Genomic DNA, 20,933 nt, shown 5'->3' with positions numbered 1-20,933 from the left:
ATCCTGTGAACGGAGGTTACGGGCGGGAACGTAAGGGGAGATGAGGGTAGAAAGATAGTGAGGGGCAGCAGACTGAGTGCATTTGTAGGTAAGAAGGAGAAGCTTGAATTGAATGCGGTATCTGATCGGAAGCCAGTGAAGTGACCTGAGGAGAGGGGTGATACGAGTATATCGGTTCTGGCGGAATATGAGACGTGCAGCAGAGTTCTGAACAGATTGAAGGGGGGATAGATGGCTAAGTGGGAGGCCGGTGAGGAGTAAGTTGCAGTAGTCCAGGCGAGAGGTAATGAGAGCGTGGACGAGAGTTCGGGTGGTGTGTTCAGAGAGGAAAGGGCGAATTTTGCTGATGTTAAAGAGGAAGAAGCGACAGGTCTTGGCTGTTTGCTGGATATGCGCAGAGAAGGAGAGGGAGGAGTCGAAGATGACTCCGAGGTTGCGGGCAGATGAGACGGGGAGGATGAGGGTGTTATCAACTGAGATAGAAAGTGGAGGAAGAGGAGAAGTGGGTTTTGGTGGAAAGACGATAAGCTCGGTCTTGGACATGTTCAGTTTCAGGTGGCGGTTGGACATCCAAAAACATAACAAAAACATAATGGCTAGCACCCCCCCCCCCCCATCAGATGAATAACAGTCCCTAGCACCCCCTTTCTCCAGCACCTATCAGGGGGGCAGGAGCAATCCCTAGTCAATCCTACACTGGTGGTGCCATATCCCAAAATGATATCACCCACTCCCTCCCCTCCCCTTAGTCTTGAGGTAATATCAGTAGAAGTAAGCTGTCAAAATAAGAGACAGCTGTTTTTTTTTTTTTTTACATTTAGGCAACAGGAGAGAATGTGGGATTTTCGACTCTGGGAGTGGGGGATGCTTTTATCTTTGCATTGCAGGCCAGCCCACTACTGTGCATTGTTGTAGCTGAAACCCATGAAATTGGCTGTCACAACAAAGCAAACCAAATTACTGCAGGCTTTGATAACATACTACAAATTAGTGAATTATGTGCTTATTTTCTTCAGTAAAACAGTGCGCAGCTTAGTAAACAGGCCTTGCAAACTTTGGAAAACTAGAGGAAAGTGCACTGGCTTCCACTCAAGGAACGCGTCACTTTTAAAGTATGCACATTAGTCCACAAAATCATTCACGGCGAAGCCCCAGCCTACATGTCTGAGCTAATAGACTTACCACCCAGAAACGCCAAAAGATCATCCCGAACCTTCCTCAACCTCCACTTCCCCAATTGCAAGGGATTGAAATACAAGGCGCTACACGTGTCAACCTTTTCTCACATGAGCACGCAGTTTTGGAATACACTGCCGCGCAACTTAAGAACGATCCACGAGCAAGCTTCCTTCCGCAGATTATTGAAGACCCATCTTTTTAAAAACATTTATGGAAAGGACCAAAACACATAAAGTCCACACTTACTGTTCACTAATGCATCATACATCCACTTCTGAACTCTCATTCCCGTAATATCACATCACTCATACCTTTACTCACAGAAAGATATACACCATATGTCTTCATGCCTTATTATCGCCCTCTAAGCTCCCATTGTCTCCTTCCAACGTTTCAATGTTTGTGTTCCATTGTTACATTCCATAACGACACCTCGATTGTCTCGCATAACTCTGCACAATGTAATCCATAACCAATCTGTAACAAATTGTATTTCCAACATTCAACTCATATTGTAAGCCACACTGAACCCGCAAAAAGGTGGGAAAATGTGGGATACAAATGCAATAAATAAATAAGAACAGCCATACTGGGTCAGACCGATGGTCCATCCAGCCCAGTGTCCTGCTTCCAGCAGTGGCCAATCCAGGTCACAAGCACCTGGCAGAAACACAATGAGTAGAAGCATTCCAGGATACCAATCCCAGGGCAAGCAGTGGCTTCCCCCATGTCCATCTCAATAGCAGGCTATGGACTTTTCCTCCAGGAACGTGTCCAGACCTTTTTTTTAAACCCAGATACACTAACCACCATTACCACATCCTCCGGCAACGAGTTCCAGAGCTAAGCATTTAACAGAAAGTATAGCAGAGAATCTGTGGGATGGGCTCCTCCTGCGCTCCACATTACCTCACTTTTTATTTTTTTCAGGAGTTATGATGTTTTGTTGCAGAACAATTCTAAGCACACTTTTGGCAAGGCATTGACAGGAAGATGATCAAAAGCAAACACCGGCGCTAGAGGCTATTAGCGCCATACTAGTGCCGGTGTTTGCTACCGCCCCATGATCAGAGTCCTCGAGCGCGTGAAACAACACGCTCGAGGGCTCTAAGCGCAAGTAGCATGCAAATGCAGGCTAATCAGCACTTAACGCATTCATCCCCAATGATCGGCGACCAGTGCGCCAAAGATTGGGTCGCTGGCCGTGACAACCCTACGCCAGCTCCGAGCTGGCGTAAGGGTTTGCAGATCATTGGGGAGGAATGGTGAGCCCTGTCCAGCATGCATTTGCACGCTAGCAGGCCCCCATTCCCCCCTACAGCAAACCTGCCAGCGAGGGCAGTTGAGGACATCCAAAATTTGGACGTTTCTCTGAAGGGGCAGTTGAGGACGTCCAAATTTTGAACGGTTCCGCAATGGGCAGTTAAGGACGCCCAAAATTGGATGTTTCTATGAGAAAGACGTTTTTCTCATAGAAACATCCAATTTTGGGCGTCCTTAAGTGCCCATTGCAGAAACGTCCAAAATTTGGACGTCCTCTACTACTGTCCCGTCACAGAAACGTCCAAATTTTGGACGTCCTCAACTGCCCCGTCGCTATACCTCCGACACCCCCTTGAAATTTGGTCGTCCCTGCAACAGGGCAGTTGAGGATGTCCATCTTCCGATTTAAAGATGGGCGTCCTTCTCTTTTCATTGGTCTCCAACGCAGACTTGTCAAACAAGTGCGGGAGGATTGATCTGAGCGCATGCTCAGGCACAATTCTCCCGCACTTCTACCCCATGAGCAGAGATAATTGCGCTGCTTAAATTTGCAAGCATTATCTCTGATCATAGGGGCTTTTGATCATCTGCCTGTGAAGGAGAAAGAACCTAAATGTGACGCAGAAAACTAAGTCACAAATGAAACACGGCTCATCTCAAAGGAGATGCACCATCTTTTGACCCAACTTTCAGCAGATGCTCAGGTCAGAACCTCCCAATGAGGAATCTTTGATGTGGATGGAAATGCCATCGACACGGTAAAGAGACAGTTACTTCCTTTCAAAGGGCTCTTCTATCAATTAGAAATGTCTGGCGTGTTGGGAACACAATTATCCATGATTTAAGAGAAACGTTTTCCACAACACATTGTGGTGATGATTATGCTTTGAATTTAGGCAGTGTCTTTTGCTCAGTGTACACGCTCGACTTTCACTGCATTTTAAGCACAAAAGGCCTCTATAAGCACAGCTAGGCTAAGACTCGTTATTTAACTTCATCACTTGCACACTGCATTACAGATTTCTGCTCATCAGTTACATTCAACAGGTTTCCACTAAAACAGGAAAAAAACAAAAGCAGGAGAGGGAACGTTCAGCATTGATAACTCCTTCAACAGACAGACTATAATGACATCTGAAATGTATTGTTGGAAAGGCTGATGTACCAAGTAGCCCATCTGCTCACCTTCTCCATATATTGTTGGGGAAATATGGTGCTGTGGGAAAAACTGGGGTGGAATATCTCCAGGCCCGGTTACCGGTGGGTAGAACGCCATGTGAGAGTTGTGGATAAAATGGGGATGATGTGTCAGATACGGAGGTAAATGATGAGTTGGTGAAATTGCTGAGGGGTAACTTGGTGGATAGCATTCAGGAGACTGCGGGGTCACCACCACCCGGCGAACCCCTGTGTTGTCTTCGATCACCTAAAAAAAAAAAAGGCAGGAAAAGATCCGTTTAACGTCAGGTGCAACGTGAATTCAGTTAAGCAGAATTACTAACATCGCATAGTTAAACATTTTGCACCCTTTGGAAAATTGGAATTGTCTGTGGCAAGAGACTGGGGCTCTCTAAAGGAAGGAAAAGAGGTTTTCTTTACCCACTGCAGCCAAGACAGAAAAGAAATTCTTTCCAAAGTCCTTTGCACCTAATCAGACACCAAATTAACACATGACTCTACCTGTGATTACCTAAGGATGCTTCCTCATTGGCTACAGATCTATTTTGAAAGAGCTTCTTGAATCTGACCAACTAAAAATCCAGGTCAGTGCAAATGTTTCTTACACATCTGGAAAGCACTAACCCCTGGATTCTATATAGTGTGCATAGAGATGCGGGGCGAAATCCGGGGAGATTCTATAACAACATGCGTCACCTAATTAGCTTAACAAGCTAATTAGTGTTGATAACAGCACTTAACATGCAATAATGAGCACTAATTGGCAATAATTAGAATTTACCTGCACAATTCCCTAAGCGTATTCTGTAACGCACTGCATCTAGTTTCTAACATGTGCAGACAAAAAGGGGCATGGTTATGGGTGGGGAAACAGGCATTTCGTGGGTGTTCTGAAATTTACATGCGTAGTTATAGAACGTAGCCCTCTGCGCCTAAATCTACATGCTGGGATTTATGCCATGTTTTTGTTGGTGTAAACGGACATGCGTAGTGTTAGGTGCTAAGGTATCAACTCAGCGTATTCTATATACTGCGCCTAAATCTAGAAGCCACTTATAGAATACACTTAGGCGAAAATGTTTTCCGTGCAGATTTTTAGGCGCCATATATAGAATTCCCCCTAAGGGGGGAACTCAATAAATGGAGCTCAAAAACGGACGCAAAATTAAATCGTTGCTAAGTGCTATTCTACAAAGGACGCACCCCTTATAGAATGGTGTGATTTCTGCACCTAACTGTAGGCGCCAGACTTACACCTACTGAAACCTGATGTAAATGCTAGCGCCAACTTAGGCGTGCTGAGGCAGTATTCTATAACTACGCATGCAAGTTTTTGGAATGCCCTTGACACACTCATGGCCACACCCTCTTTTGAGTGACACTGTAGTAAAGTTAGGCGCCCTGCCTTAATACCGTGCAGCAAGATGCACCTGCAAATCCTAAGTGGTGCCAATTAACTTCAATAACTAGTTGTTAGCACCCAATTATTGGTACTTAAGGCCACAAATCTTGGTGCCATATAGAATCCGGGGGTAACTGTTTATAACACTCCCTGGAGCAGTGCTTCTCAACCCAATCCTTGGGGCACATTCCAGCCAGTTGGGTTTTCAGGATATCCATAATGAATATGCATGTCAGGAAGTATTTTTTTCATGGGGAGGGTGGTGGATACGTGGAATGCCCTCCCGCGGGAGGTGGTGGAGATGATAACGGTAATGGAATTCAAATATGCGTGGGATAAACACAAAGGAATCCTGTTTAGAAGGAATGGTTCCTCGGAATCTTAGCGAAGATTGGGTGGTGATGCTGGTAATTGGGAAACAAAACAGGAGCTGGGCAGCCTTCTACGGTCTACGCCCTGATTGTGACTGAATAGATAGGGATGGGCTGGAGTGTAAATTTTAAGGGGCTTTGATGTTAGCTTCAGAACTTAGTACAAGAACAGTGCTGGGCAGACTTCTACAGTCTGTGCCCTGAGAAAGGCAAAGACAAATCAAACTCGGGTATACATACAAAGTATCACATACCATGTAAAATGAGTTTATCTTGTTGGGCAGACTGGATTGGACTGTACAGGTGTTTATCTGCCGTCATTTACTATGTTACTATGTTACTATGCGATAAATGAGCACACCAAGAAAGCAGAACATGCAAATCTATCTCACGCATATTCATTATGGATATCTGGAAAACCCAACTGGCTGGAATGTGCCCCAAGGATTGGGATGAGAAGCACTGCTCCAGGGAGTGTTATAAACAGTTACCCCCGGATACTATATATGGCACCAAGATATGTGGCCTTATGCATGAGATAAATGAGCATACCAAGGAGGCAGTGCATGCAAATCTATCTCATGCATATTCATTATGGATACCCTGAAAACCCAACTGGCAGGCTATACCTCAAGGAAAGGGTTCCTCCTTGATATGCTCATTCATCTCATGCATAAGGCCACAAAATCTTGGTGCCATATATAGATCTCAAACCAATCCTTGGGGCACATCCAGCCAGTTGGGTTTTCAGGATATCCATAATGAATATGCATGAGATAGATTTGCATGCTCTGCTTTCTCGGTGTGCTCATTTATCTCATGCATATTCATTGTGGATATCCTGAAAACCCAACTGGCTGGATGTGCCCCAAGAATTGGTTTACGATCTATATATGGCACCAAGATTTGTGGCCTTATGCATGAGATAAATGAGCACACCAAGGAGGCAGTGCATGCAAATCTCTCTCATGCATATTCATTATGGATACCCTGAAAACCCAACTGGCTGGCTGTACCTTGAGGAAAGGGTTGAAAACCGTTGCTCTACAGCTCTGTATCGGAACTCTCCGAATGTAATGCAACACCTACACAAACAACTCACTAGAAAAGTATATTTTTCACATATTCTAACAATAAAACAATAACACATCCAACAAGACAGTACTACAAAGTGTATTTGTATTTAAGCGTATTTGTACGCCTTCAGCATTCTTGCATATTGATTTTATTTTTAAACTCACACACTGCAAGTTCTGTAAAAATATTCCAGGGTATTCTACAAACACCTTCTTAAATATGTTTTCTTAATTTGAGGCTAATTGCCAATTAAATTTGGCCAGTTAGTTGATTAATTAAGGCAGCAGTTACTTTTTCACACGGGTGGTACAGGTGTTAGATAGCTGCCTCGCCTCACCCCATGCCTGGAATAAACTCCCTGAGCCCATACGCCAGGCCCCCTCCCTGCCCATCTTCAAAGCCTGGCTAAAAAGCCCACCTCTTCAATGTCGCCTTCGGCACCTAACCACCATACCTCTATTCAGGAAATCTGGACTGCCCCTACTTGACATTTCGCCCATTAGATTGTAAGCTCCTTGGAGCAGGGACTGTCCTTTTCTTAATCTGTACAGCGCTGCGTAACCCTAGTAGCGCTCTAGAAATGTTAAGTAGTAGTAGTAGTAAGTAGTAAATAAATGAAGTTATAATTTTAAAACGGTATAACATATTTACTCAGGTTTCCTTTGTCTGATATGATATGTATGATATGATATGATGTGGTTACCTTTATACGGCAATTACGGAAACATTTGGCTCAATGCCGATTTACAATCAAATAACCATATATTTCTGGATGTCACAAATTAAACAAATCAAATATTCAATATGATAACATTTCCTGAATAAAAACGCCTTCAACTTCTTACAAAATCTCTTATAATTGTTTTCCGTTCTTATATTTAAAGGTAAGGCGTTTCAAAACTTAGCTGATTAAAAGCCAAAAGATGATGTAAGCGCTGATTTATATTTAGTGTTTAGGAGTGATAGAAAGGTCAGAGTTACACAATCAATTACTACTACTAAACATTTCTAGAACGCTACTAGGGTTACGCAGCATTGTACAAATTAAACAACGAAGGACGGTCCCTGCTCAAAGGAGCTTATTTTATTTTTATTACATTTGTACCCTGCGCTTTCCCACTCATGGCAGGCTCAATGCGGCTTACATGGGGCAATGGAGGGTTAAGTGACCTGCCCAGAGTCACAAGGAGCTGCCTGTGCCGGGAATCGAACTCAGTTCCTCAGGACCAAAGTCCACCACCCTAACCACTAGGCCACTCCTCCACTACTTACAATCTAAAGAACGAAATGTCAAGTTGGGGCAGTCTAGATTTCCTGGGTGGAGGTGTAGTGGTTAGGTGCCGAAGGCGACATTGAAGAGGTGGGCAATTGAGCGAGTTATTCTGTTAGTAGAGATTCTACAGATTAATTTAAACATATACATAGTAAATGAGTTTTCCCAAATATGATCCTATGAACTCCCCATTTGAAAAGTATACGAGCTTTAACTGGCAGCCAGTGCAACCTGATCAACAGAGGTGGTTACATGGTCGAATCTCCTAATATTACAACTTGTTTAAAGATCATAAATCATTCAATGTGATACACAAGCAATAACAGAGAAAATCAGGAGGGGGGGGGGGACTTTTTCACATCACTGTAAGTTATGTGTATATGTTGGAGATGCGGCTTCACCCCTCCCATGCTCTGCCCTTGTGAAAGCCATCATTGCTAGTGCATTTCTTTTAGCGAAAAAGGTGCCGGTACTCAAATTCCAGGCCACCCTTCAGGGGTGGGGTGATCACTGAGGGACCCACCCCACAATAGCCAGGCCCCCTGCAACCAGTCACAGAATCTTTGACAAGGCAGAATTGGTGCGTAGAGCCTGAGCTCTTTCATTAAAACTTGAGGACCATGGGTCAATTTTAGCAGAAAAGGTGCCGGTACTCAGTACCCCCAAGTACCCCCTCAAAAAAAGCCCTGATGCTATGGCACCTACATGCTATCTTATACAATAACATGTAGTGCACACATGTGCACAAGTTGCAGTGTTCTGTGCTTTTAAGCACTCAAGACACGCATAACTGCATGCTCCCTGGTAATAGGTTTATTCATTTATATTCTGCCTATAGCTATGCAAACATACATAAAATTACAAATAAAACAACAGCACAGTCCTAAGAAACCAAATATATACATTACTTACAACCTACCCCTCCGCTCCCCGCCAAATCCTACCCTCACTTAAGCCTTCTTTAAAATCAACCCACGCGCCTTAGTTAAAGGGCCCCTCTGTGCCAAGAGATTTTTCCACGGCTGCAAGTGGAAGGGAGGTAGTGCCCTTTCCTGCCCCTCCGGATGGCAATTTTTATCTACAAAGATTCCACACTCACGTAGACTATTTATTTTGTCCGATTCAATTCCTTCTTTAACATACAGCGCAACCCCCCTACCCTCCAATTTGATTCACTCTATCACTGTGATATAATTTGTACACTGTTAACACAGTGACCCATTGATTGTCTTCTTTCCACCAGGGCCTCGTGAGAAGACGGTTTTTAATGCACCTGAATCACTTCTACTTGTCTTTATAAAAATATTAGTGAACATGGCAATGTCAGTCTGCCTGTCTGACACTGCTGCCTGGATGTCTCAGCGCCATCTGAAACTAAACATGACCAAGACTGAGCTTCTTATCTTTCCCCCTAAACCAACCTCTCCTCCTCCCCCCATTCTCTATTTCTGTGGATAACACTCTCATCCTTCCTGTCTCATCAGCTCGTAACCTTGGGGTCATCTTCGACTCCTCTCTCTCCTTCTCTGCACATATTCAACAGACTGCTAAAACCTGTCGTTTCTTTCTCTATAATATCAGCAAAATTCGCCCTTTCCTTTCTGAGCACACTACCAGAACCCTCATCCACACTCTTGTCACCTCTCGCTTAGACTATTGCAACTTGCTTCACAGATCTCCCACTTAGCCATCACTCTTCTCTTCAATCTGTTCAAAATTCTGCTGCACAACTAATATTCCGCCAGTGTCGTTATGCTCATATCAGCCCTCTCCTCAAGTCACTTCACTGGCTTCCCATCCGTTTCCGCATACAGTTCAAACTCCTCTTATTGACCTATAAATACATTCACTCTGCAGCTCCTCAGTACCTCTCCACTCGCATCTCTCCCTACATTCCTCCCTGGGAACTCCGTTTACTGGGTAAATCTCTATCTGCACCCTTCTCCTCCACCGCTAACTCCAGACTCCGTTCATTTTATCTTGCTGCACCCATATGCCTGGAATAGACTTCCTGAGCCAGTACGTCAAGCTCCATCTCTTTTAATGCTGCTTTTAACTCCTAACCCTTATTCACTTGTTCAGAACCCTTATTTTATCATCCTCACTTTAATATTCCCTTATCTCTTGTTTGTCCTGTTTGTCTGTCCTAATTAGATTGTAAGCTCTGTCGAGCAGGGACTGTCTCTTCATGTTCAAGTGTACAGCACTGCGTACGTCTAGTAGCGCTATAGAAATGATAAGTAGTAGTAGTCTTTGGGATTCCAGAATCTTGCTACTCTTTAGGATTATGAATGGAATCTTGCAACTCTTTGTCCTTATCCCTTATTTGTCCTGTTTGTCAGTCCTAATTAGATTGTAAGCTCTGTGGAGCAGGGACTGTCTCTTCATGTTCAAGTGTACAGCGCTGCGTACATCTAGTAGCGCTTTAGAAATGAAAAGTAGTAGTAGCAGAATGCAACTTGAATTCAGGTTTCAGGTTTATTAAAAGTTCTGATATAGCACAATTGCCTCTTTGCGTCATCTGTCGAGAGGGTGCGGCATGCTTTGGGACAGGAGACTATTGACTTCTGCAATATCAGAGGTGCCTTTAAAAAAGTTTCTTTTCCCACAGACACAAATAGGAAAAAAAAAAATCTTAGTAAGTCAATTTCTAAAACAGCTACTGCTAATCTGGGAGGGGATTCCAGACCTCCCCCCACCTAAACTTCACTGGGGACGATGTTGGAAGGGTGGCAAAGGAGACGCGAGAAAGGTCTTAGATGCTGGCTCCTATGTTTTTGAGCTGGCTCCTAGATTTAATGCACAGTTGACGTGGGCTGGTTTAAACGATAGAGCCTCATCTAGGGTTATTCCTAGGATTTTCATAGAAGGAACTCAAATAATTAAAGAGCCTGTCATTTGAATAGGTTAAAGTCAAAGAAAGTGAATCCTTCCCATTAAATATCATTCCCTTAGTTTTGTCAGTGGGAGAAGCAGAATTTGAATTATCGTTTATTCATTTTACTATACCGTTTCAAATTGTGGTTACAAAACAAAAACGGTTTACATGGTAATATAAAATCATAATAAAACAACCATAGAAGAACTCCATTGAATAGATAGGAAAGCAAACTAAAACAATCATTCTTAAAAATAGAGAACACCAATTCTTACTAAAACAGCCATTCATAACAAGTACATGAGACCAGTGCCGTAGCGCGGGTGCCTGACACCCGGGGCGGGTCGCCGCTGCGCACCCCCCCCCCGAAAATGCACCCTCCCCCCGAAATGAAGCCTACCTTGTAGCGGGAGGGCCAATCCGCCCCCAGTGCACGTCACTGGGAGCTGCATCGGCTCTGCTGCTTCCCTGCCCAGGAACAGGAAGCAACCTGCGGGCAGGGAACCAGCGAGCCGACACCCCCCAGCGCGTGCACCAGGGGCGGGCCGCCCCACCGCCCCCCCTTCCTACGCCACTGCATGAGACACACATAACATTCTGCATATTTAATGCTGCCTATCTAATATTGCCATTTGTCACAAATTATTTTCAAATGTACCCTGGAACAAGTGTGTTTTTAGAAATTAACTGCTAGAGTCCACTACTATTGGACAAAAAAAAAAAAAGATCCTAGCATTACAATCACTTTCAGCATTACTGCTTTATTATTAAATGTGTTTACGGAAGTGCTCTAAATGGAGTCTTTTAATGCTTTTGGTTTTATTGAATCAGATGTCCAAATAGCTCTGTATTAACTTCTGCAACATGTTAGAAAGAGTTGGAAAAACACCCCCCATTTCCCCTAACCATAATCAAATTAACTTCTCTGCTTAACAGTTTCAGATGAATCATTACGCAAGCCTTTATTGCGCTGTTCACAAAATGACTGGCATTTGCTGTCTCAAACTTCTGTATTGCATGGGAGCAAGTTATTACATCGTTTGGTTTCAATTAGGACAAGGCTGGAAGAACATCTCGGAATTCAGAACACCAGGGGAAGCTGATCTACATTACACATATTTATAACATATTAACTACACAGGGCAAGTAACATGATTGGTTAATTACATATTCCATGACATTTTTTTACAGACTGGCAATAATATGAGTAATGGAAAACTTAGGAAAGCGGCTAGAGGGGGCATTTCAGGAATGACAATGGGGCAGAAAAATATATCTGCTCAGAAAACAGTCAATCATAACAACGGTGAAAAGATTATAGTACGAACAAGAAACACCATTTACCGGGGCTTTGTTAATTATATATGTTATCAATAGGAATCAAACAAAATAAAACATATTTTAACACCAAACAGAAAGGACTTAACAAGGATCTGGGGTTCCTAGCCCATTATAAACCATAAAGCTGTATGTCTCTGTTGATCACCCTCCCCTCACCTATCCACACCCACCCTGTTAGAATATCAATGATATGCTTTGATGTCCCCATGCATACCTCCTACCCACCCCCCTCCTCCCACCCTGTCAGACTGTCACAGTAATGCTTGAATGTTTTCACTTATAAACACTGTCAGCTAGCACATTTGCTTATTTCCGATCTGAGGAAGAAGGGCAACCTTCGAAAGCTAATCAAGAAATGTATTAAGTTATGTCCAATAAAAAAGGTATCATCTTATTTTCTTTTCCATGTTTTATTTTGTTTGATTTCTATAGATTCTACATGGAATGTTGCTATTCCACTAGCAACATTCCATGTAGAAGTCTGCCCTTGCGGATCACCAATGTGGCCGCGCAGGCTTCTGCTTCTGTGAGTCTGACGTCCTGCACGTACGTGCAGGACGTCAGACTCACAGAAACAGAAGCCTGCGCAGCCTTCTACATGGAATGTTGCTAGTGGAATAGCAACATTCCATGTAGAATCTCCAATAGTAGCAACATTCCATGTAGAATCTCCAATGGTATCTATTTTACTGTCATAGTAATGCTTGAATGTTTTCACTTATATACACTGTCAGCTAGCACATTTGCTTATTTCCGATCTGAGGAAGAAGGGCAACCTTCGAAAGCTAATCAAGAAATGTATTAAGTTATGTCCAATAAAAAAGGTATCATCTTATTTTCTTTTCCATGTTTTATTTTGTTTGATTTCTATAGATTCTACATGGAATGTTGCTATTCCACTAGCAACATTCCATGTAGAAGTCGGCCCTTGCGGATCACCAATGTGGCCGCGCAGGCTTCTGCTTCTGTGAGTCTGACGTCCTGCACGTACGTGCAGGACGTCAGACTCACAGAAACAGAAGCCTGCGCAGCCTTCTACATGGAATGTTGCTAGTGGAATAGCAACATTCCATGTAGAATCTCCAATAGTAGCAACATTCCATGTAGAATCTCCAATGGTATCTATTTTACTGTCATAGTAATGCTTGAATGTTTTCACTTATATACACTGTCAGCTAGCACATTTGCTTATTTCCGATCTGACGAAGAAGGGCGACCTTCGAAAGCTAATCAAGAAATGGATTAAGTTATGTCCAATAAAAAAGGTATCATCTTATTTTCTTTTCCATGTTTTATTTTGTTTGATTCCTATTGATAACCTTAAGAGTGGACTAACACGGCTACCACACTCCTCTACTTAATTATATATGCAAATAACTTTATATACACATACACACATTAACACCCCACACATGTACATGTGATATTTTGCAAAGGCCTTAAGGGACCTTTCAGCTTACACCATACACTCATCTTACCAGTTCTAGCATATATCCCCTTCCTGCTGGCTGCACAGCATTCCTGCCTCTCTCTCTCTCCCCCTCCCCTCTCACCATCTGATCAGCATTTTCTTCTTCCTCCCCCCACCCAGCATCCCCATCGATTTCTCTCTCCCCTGTCCAGCATCTTCTCCCTCCCTCGTTCTCTACGCAGCCCAGCACCCACATCTTTCCCCCATCCACGGCCCAGCAGCCTTGCCCCCATCCACAGTTCCCAGCCAAACAAATCAAGCTCTGGCCCTGCCCCCAAGCTCTCTAGTTGCTGATACTGTGTTGGGCAAAACATTAGTCTGACCATCCCCCTTTCCCCTGCCTATGTCCCCCCCCCCCCCCGTCTCTTCCAGCAAAATAGCATCGTCACTCTATTTGCCCCGTTTAAGCTTAAATCATTTCTCCTCCTCATTCAATTTCCCTTCCATTTCCCCATCTCTGTCGCCCACTTTAAATGCCCCCCCCCCCCCCAGCAACTTCAATCGCTGTCATTGTCATTTTTGTCCTCAGCCTCTTCCCTCATTTCTTTTACTGGTGTAGGCCGGGGAACCTGACTAGTCACATTCATCCAACCTAGCTCCATCTTTATTTATTTATTGCATTTGTATCCCACATTTTCCCACTTATTTGCAGGCTCAATGTGGCTTACATAATGCCGGAGCAGTGGCGTACCAGGGGGGGGGGGGGGGGCGGTCCGCCCCAGGTGCACGCTGCTGGGGGGGGGGGGGGGGGGTGCCACGTGCTGTCAGCTCCGCTGGTTCCCTGCTCTCTCTGCCCCGAAACAGGTTACTTCCTCTTCCGGGGCAGAGAGAGCAGGGCCAGCAGAGCTGACAGGCGCGCGGCTGCTCCCAGCAGCCAAGAAGGCACCTGGGGTGGGAGGGGGTTGATTCACCGGGGGGGGGGGGGGGGTTTGATGCGCCGGAAGGGGGGTTTTGAGTCGCTAGGGGGGTGGTGTTGATGCGCTGGAAGGGGGGTTTGATTCGCCGGGGAGGGGGGGGGGGTCGTGCTGCACCCGGGGGGGGGGGGGGTTGCAGTGGCGATCCGCCCCGGGTGTCAGCTGACCTAGGATCGCCACTGTGCCGGAGTAACAGTCGCCACTTCCGGATCTGAGGAATACAGATTGGTATAGCATGTATATTATAGGGTAGATTACTAACGTGATATTGCCTGAATGTTCATAGATGAAAGAGTGATTACTTTATACCGTAATGGTGGTCACCATTTCCGAATCAAGAATTACAGAGTGGTATAGCATTGTTATTCATTGATGATAGCATAAATTACAAGGTGGTATTGCATTAGAATTCATAAATGATAGACTAAAGTAAAGGGTGGTTAGATAGTCAAATATAGAAAGTTCATTTACGGTATGGACAACAGGTGGTGGTGCACAGTACGTTACACGTGTCCGAATTGTGGGGCAGTCCAGTGTAGGGAGTTCGGTTTTGTTTACTTTTGTTGATATTTCGTTGGCCGGTATTTAAGATGAATCATTGTGGTATGCCTTTTTGAACAGGTTGGTTTTCAGTACATTTTGGAAGGTCGTGTGTTGTTTTTATAACACTAGGCAGTGCGTTCCATAGTTGCACGCCTATGTATGAGAAACTGGATGCATAGATTGATTTATACTTAAAGTCCTAAGTTGCAACTAGGGTAATGGAAGTTCAAAAATGTGCATGTTGATCTTTTTGTGTTCCTGGTTGGCAAATCTACGAGGTCCGACATGTAGGTCGGGGCTTTCTCTCTCACTGGCAGTGCTCTGGGGTACAGCATTTTTATTTTTAAGCTTCACTGCTCTCCCCCCACCCCCATCTCCTAAACGCTTGAGCTCCAGGCAACAACCTACTTCTAATGGTAAAACCAAACCTGAATATTGGGCCCCTTTTATAAGCCCAACGTGGACTTACTGCGCGCTAAAATGGAACTACCACTGGGCTACCGCGGCAGCCTGGTGGTACTTCCCACCCCCCATTGCGCCATCATATCCAGCGCTACAAAAATATATGTGTACCTGGCGGTAATCGGACAGTGCCGCTCGCTGCCCGGTTACCGCCGGGTTAGCGCTGGAGCCCTTACTGCCACCTCAATGGGTAGCGGTAAGGGCTCTCCCCACCCCCACCAAAATGGCTGCACGGCAAGTGCTTTACTTGCCGCACGGCCATTTCCGCAGAAAAGACCTACCTTTTACCTGGCTGCGGTAAGGGGGGAGGGGTCTCAGCACATCAAAAACATGCGATGCCGCCAGCGCAGGCCCCCTTTTGCTGCAGTTTGGTATTTTAGAATTGTGAAGGCGCAGGACGGTACTCACGTCACTATCTTTTATGATTCATTCGGCTTATGCTGTTTTTTTACTGTATTTTAGAAGATTCGTGATTTCAGAATTCCACACATTTTTCATCACGACTTTTAAAGAACATTGTGTAGCCCCTGACGCAGCCCAGTTGGGCGAAACACAGCCAGTGTCGGGCTGATTTGAACATTTGGTTGTCATTAATAAACTAATTTTTTTCTGCTGATCTGCTTTTTTGTCCTTCCATCTTGGAGTTTGCAGATCGTTTGCCTTGCTGTTTTCTTGAATTTTAACCAGTACAGGTTTTACTTCCCAATAACAGAGTACGAATTGGCAAATATTTTCTGTAATAATATAGTATAACGCAGTGCCTGAGAGAACTGTGTTTAATTGCATTTCTAGTACAGGACAATAAAAGTACCACTTACTGATCAATTATTTAACAAACAAAACAATTCTAAAATAATCAATGATTTCTATCTTTATTCACTCTCAACAAAGAAAATTACGAGATGTGACAACCGCCAACAAGCCTTCTCAGGAGTAGTCCCGATACTCTGGAACTCACGCCCAGAGGGACTAAGAGGGGCATAATCGACCAGAAACGCCTATCTCCATGGGCGTTTATCAAAAAAAATAGACGCCCATGTGTTATTCGCCAAGGTGTGAGCTGGGCGTTTTTGCTTTTCAGCGATAATGGAAAATGAAATCGCCCAGCTCAAAAACGAATAAATCCAAGGCATTTGTTCGTGGGAGGGGCCAGGATTCATAGTGCACTGGTCCCCCTCACATGCCAGGACACCAACCGGGCACCCTAGGGGGCACTTTTACAAAAACAAAAAAAAAGGTAAAAGAGCTCCCAGGTGCATAGCACCCTTCCCTTGGGTGTTGAGCCCCCCAAATCCCCCTCAAAACCTACTGCCCACAAGTCTACACCATTACTATAGCCCTAAGAGGTGAAGGGGGGCACCTACATGTGGGTACAGTGAGTTTGGGGGGGTTGGACGACTAAGCATTAAGCAGCACAATTGTAACAGGTAGGGGGGGGGATGGGCCTGGGTCCACCTGCCTGACGTCCACTGCACCCACTAACAACTGCTCCAGGGACCTGCATACTGCTGCTTGGGAGGAGGGTATGACATTTGAGGGTGAAAGTAAAAAGTTGTGAAACATCATTTTTTTGTGGTGGGAGGGGGTTAGTGACCACTGGGGGAGTCAGGGGAGGTCATCCCCGACTCCCTCTGGGGGTCATCTGGTCATTTAGGGCACTTTTTGGGGCCTTATTCGTGAAAAAACAGGGTCCAGGAAAAGTGCCCTAAATTCTAGCTACAAACGTATCCATTATCGGCGAAAGGCGCCCATCTCTGTTCGGGTGATAACCACGCCCCAGTTCCGCCTTCACCACGCCTCCGACATGCCCCCGTCAACTTTGTCCGCATCCGCGACGGCGAGCAGTTGAAAGCGTCCAAAGTTCGGCTTTCGATTATACCGCTTTATTTGTTTTTGTGAGAAAAACGCCCATCTCCCGATTTAGGTCGGAACTTGGGCGTTTTTCTCGTTCGATTATAAGCAGGTAAGCCTAACAAGACTACCTCTACTTCAGGAAACAGGTGAAAGCCTGGCTCTTCTCCCAAGCCTTTAATGGCTGCCGTCACCGACGATCCACTCACTCCGCATCTAGATAAGCTTACCACGCACCCTCTGAGACCAGCTCTACATACCTTATTCAAATATCCATCTACTTTTGCCCTCAAACTAGTCACCTAAGTACCTTTGTCTTACCCATCTTGTCTGTCTATATGTTTCAACTAAATCTGTCCCTTCCGATGTCGTTTCATTGTATAGTGCCAACATTGTGAGCATATTTGCTATGTGAATGTGAATGAGAAAAAGAATAGTGGTGGACCAATGGTCTTCTAAAGCAAACAATGAGGGGAACCCCAGAGGATAAAAAGTAGCAATTTATTAATGTAAACAAAAGAAGTCAAGCCATAAAAAAAAGGAAAGTGTCAGCAATAATTCATACAGTAATCCACTTGAAGGTGAACTCAAACTCGGATGTTCTACCATGCTGCCTATTATGGTGGCTATCATTTATATGGCTATCAAACATATAAACGGCGAGTGACCGAACTCACTCGCAAATGCGCAGTAGAGACTTCCCTCTCTGTCCCGCCCCCGCGTCAATACGTGATGACGGGGCGGGACAGAGAGGAAAACTGCGCTCCCACCCCGAGGTCGCCGCCACCACCCGGCCCGGGCCCTCTGATCGCAATTAATTCAACTTACATCGCCGTAGCACGCAGATCAGCTGAGCTCCGGTCGGCCTTCCTTCCCTGCCTGTGTCCCGCCCTCACCGGCAGTACATCACACGAGGGCGGGACACAGGCAGAGAAGGAAGGCCAGGCCGACGGGAGCTCAGCTGATCTGCGTGCTGCGGCGATGTAAGTTGAATTAATAGCGAACAGAGGGCCCAGGCCGGGTGGAGGGGTGGCGGCGGTGACTCCGGAGGGGGGGTACTGGTTGTGGTGACCTCGGGGGGGAGGGGGCCTTGGAAAACCCCCATTCCAATAGTAGCCCGTTTTAACGGGCTCAACGGCTAGTCATTTATATTCTGCAGACATCCTATATAATAAAACTCACCCTCAATGTTCTGAAGACACTGACGTCAGTGAAGCCAAGCCACTGACGTCACTTCCTTCAACACAGGTTCGAAGGGTTCGTGGTGGTGAAGCCACCGAAATCGCCAAGTCGCCGGGCCCCGCCCTCGCGTCAAACGTGAGGACGTCGAGGGCGGAGCAATGGCGTCACACACCGAGGGCGGAGCAATGGCATCTGAACGACCAAGGGGTCGGTAGGTACGGAGGGAGGGAGAAGGGGGGGTGTTGGGGAGGAAAACCTTGCTAGCGCCCGTTTCATTTGGCCCAGAAACGGGCCTCTTTGACTAGTTTTATCATATTTCTGTTATATGAATGTTCTACTTCGCTGTTATAAAGTGTATATTATTGCTATTACTAGGATTTAATTTGCGTATTCCTAAGTTTCCCCTTCACTGTTACATAGTAACATAGTAGATGACGGCAGAAAAAGACCTGCACGGTCCACCCAGTCTGCCCAACAAGATAAACTCACATGTGCCATTTTTTGTGTATACCTTACCTTGATTTGTACCTGTCTTTTTCAGGGCACAGACCGTATAAGTCTGCCCAGCACTATCCCCGCCTCCCAACCACCCGCCCCGCCTCCCACCACCTGCTCTGGCACAGACCGTATAAGTCTGCCCAGCACAATCCCCGCCTCCCAACCACCGGCTCTGGCACAGACCGTATAAGTCTGCCCAGCACTATCCCCGCCTCCCAACCACCCGCCCCGCCTCCCACCACCTGCTCTGGCACAGACCGTATAAGTCTGCCCAGCACAATCCCCGCCTCCCAACCACCGGCTCTGGCACAGACCGTATAAGTCTGCCCAGCACTATCCCCGCCTCCCAACCACCTGCTCTGGCACAGACCGTATAAGTCTGCCCAGCACAATCCCCGCCTCCCAACCACCGGCTCTGGCACAGACCGTATAAGTCTGCCCAGCACAATCCCCGCCTCCCAACCACCGGCTCTGGCACAGACCGTATAATAGTATATTACACTATTTGCTTATTTTGCTCATTTTATGCTGTTAACACAATGTAAGTTATGTTAAGCTGTATCTGTTGCATACTACGTTGGGTACATCTCTTCTGTGAGAATGCTCATTCATTGGGATTAATAAATCCCAATAATCAAACACGAATCTGCTCCTGACTTATCCCTTCCAAATATACTCTCAGAGTTCTGAAAGAACTACTAAAAGTTAGTATTAGAACATCAAACTTTAACTTGTCCCAGGCCACGAAACCAAAACATACATTCTCTATGTTCCTTGGCTATAAGACCATACCATTTCTTAACCTTAATTAAACAGGTATTTAAACAGTTAACCATACCTTCTGGGATTCTTCTACCCCAAAGGGACCATAATTGTATGTTATCCACATAAACCAAATTTTTTTTATCTATATCAATATCAAGCAAACAAACCAGAGCACCAAGAGGACGAAGAAAAATATTAAAAAGCAAAAGATGAAGGAAAGAACTGCCCAATCCAGTTTTTTTTTAAATTGATTGCTAAGAGGCTACACATTGTATAAACTACAATGGACAGAGATATAACCCAATCCGTTGTAACACAGTACCTGATATCCACAGTTCAATACATCGCGAAATCAAGAGTAACATAGTAACATAGTAAATGACGGCAGAAAAAGACCTGCACGGTCCATCCAGTCTGCCCAACAAGACAAACTCATATGTGCTACTTTTTGTGTATACCCTACTTTGATTTGTACCTGTCCTCTTCAGGGCACAGACCGTATAAGTCTGTCCAGCACTATCCCTGCCTCCCAACCACCAGCCCCGCCTCCCACCACCGGCTCTGGCACAGACCGTATAAGTCTGCCCAGCACTATCCTCGCCTCCCACCACCGGCTGGCTCTGCCACCCAATCTCGGCTAAGCTCCTTAGGATCCATTCCTTCTGATCAGGATTCCTTTATGTTTATCCCACGCGTGTTTGAATTCTGTTACCGTTTTCATTTCCACCACCTCCCGCGGGAGGGCATTCCAAGCATCCACTACTCTCTCCGTGAAAAAATACTTCCTGACATTTTTCTTGAGTCTGCCCTCCTTCAATCTCATTTCATGTCCTCTCGTTCTACCGCCTTCGCACCTCCGGAAAAGGTTTCTTTTGCGGATTAGTACAACAAAGGCATTAGAAAGATCTAATGATATTAGTAGAACAGCCTCATTCTTGCATAAATAGCCAAACACAAAATCCAGAAGTGTAGCTAAATGTGATTCTGTGCCACACTCTTCTCTAATAGATCCTCTAAAAAGGAATCCAGTTGTGGAAGTCTTTTTGGATTCGTTTTGACAAAAAGAGAGATTTGATATTGGTTGAAAATGGTTCCACTCCAAGGGTCGCGGATCCCACCATTGCTTTCTATCTCATATTTTTACAGCAGCTAGGATATTAATTGCGAGAATGTGGAAACAGACCGCAGTACCGACCGTGGATCAAGTACTTGCTAAGATGGATTACTGCTGTTTAATGGATAAACTTACTGCTTTAAGGCGGGGAGGAATGGTGAGGTTTCTTA

General features: G+C 45.2%; 1 protein-coding gene across 2 annotated transcripts in view; it reads right to left on the bottom strand.

Annotated features, from left to right (window-relative positions):
• Positions 1-20,933, bottom strand: part of FNDC3B (fibronectin type III domain containing 3B) — a 549,281-nt gene that overhangs the window by 206,410 nt on the left and 321,938 nt on the right. For both annotated transcript variants that reach the window (XM_030216206.1, XM_030216207.1), the window contains exon 5: positions 3,628-3,868. In XM_030216206.1, coding sequence (XP_030072066.1) covers positions 3,628-3,868 — 241 coding nt within the window. The remainder of the gene's footprint in view (positions 1-3,627; positions 3,869-20,933) is intronic.

Source organism: Microcaecilia unicolor, chromosome 10 (genome assembly GCF_901765095.1).
Source record: "Microcaecilia unicolor chromosome 10, aMicUni1.1, whole genome shotgun sequence".
NCBI classification, from domain to species: Eukaryota; Metazoa; Chordata; class Amphibia; order Gymnophiona; family Siphonopidae; genus Microcaecilia; species Microcaecilia unicolor.
The sequence above is the reverse complement of the archived record's forward strand: the minus strand, read 5'-3'. Positions and strand labels throughout refer to the sequence as shown.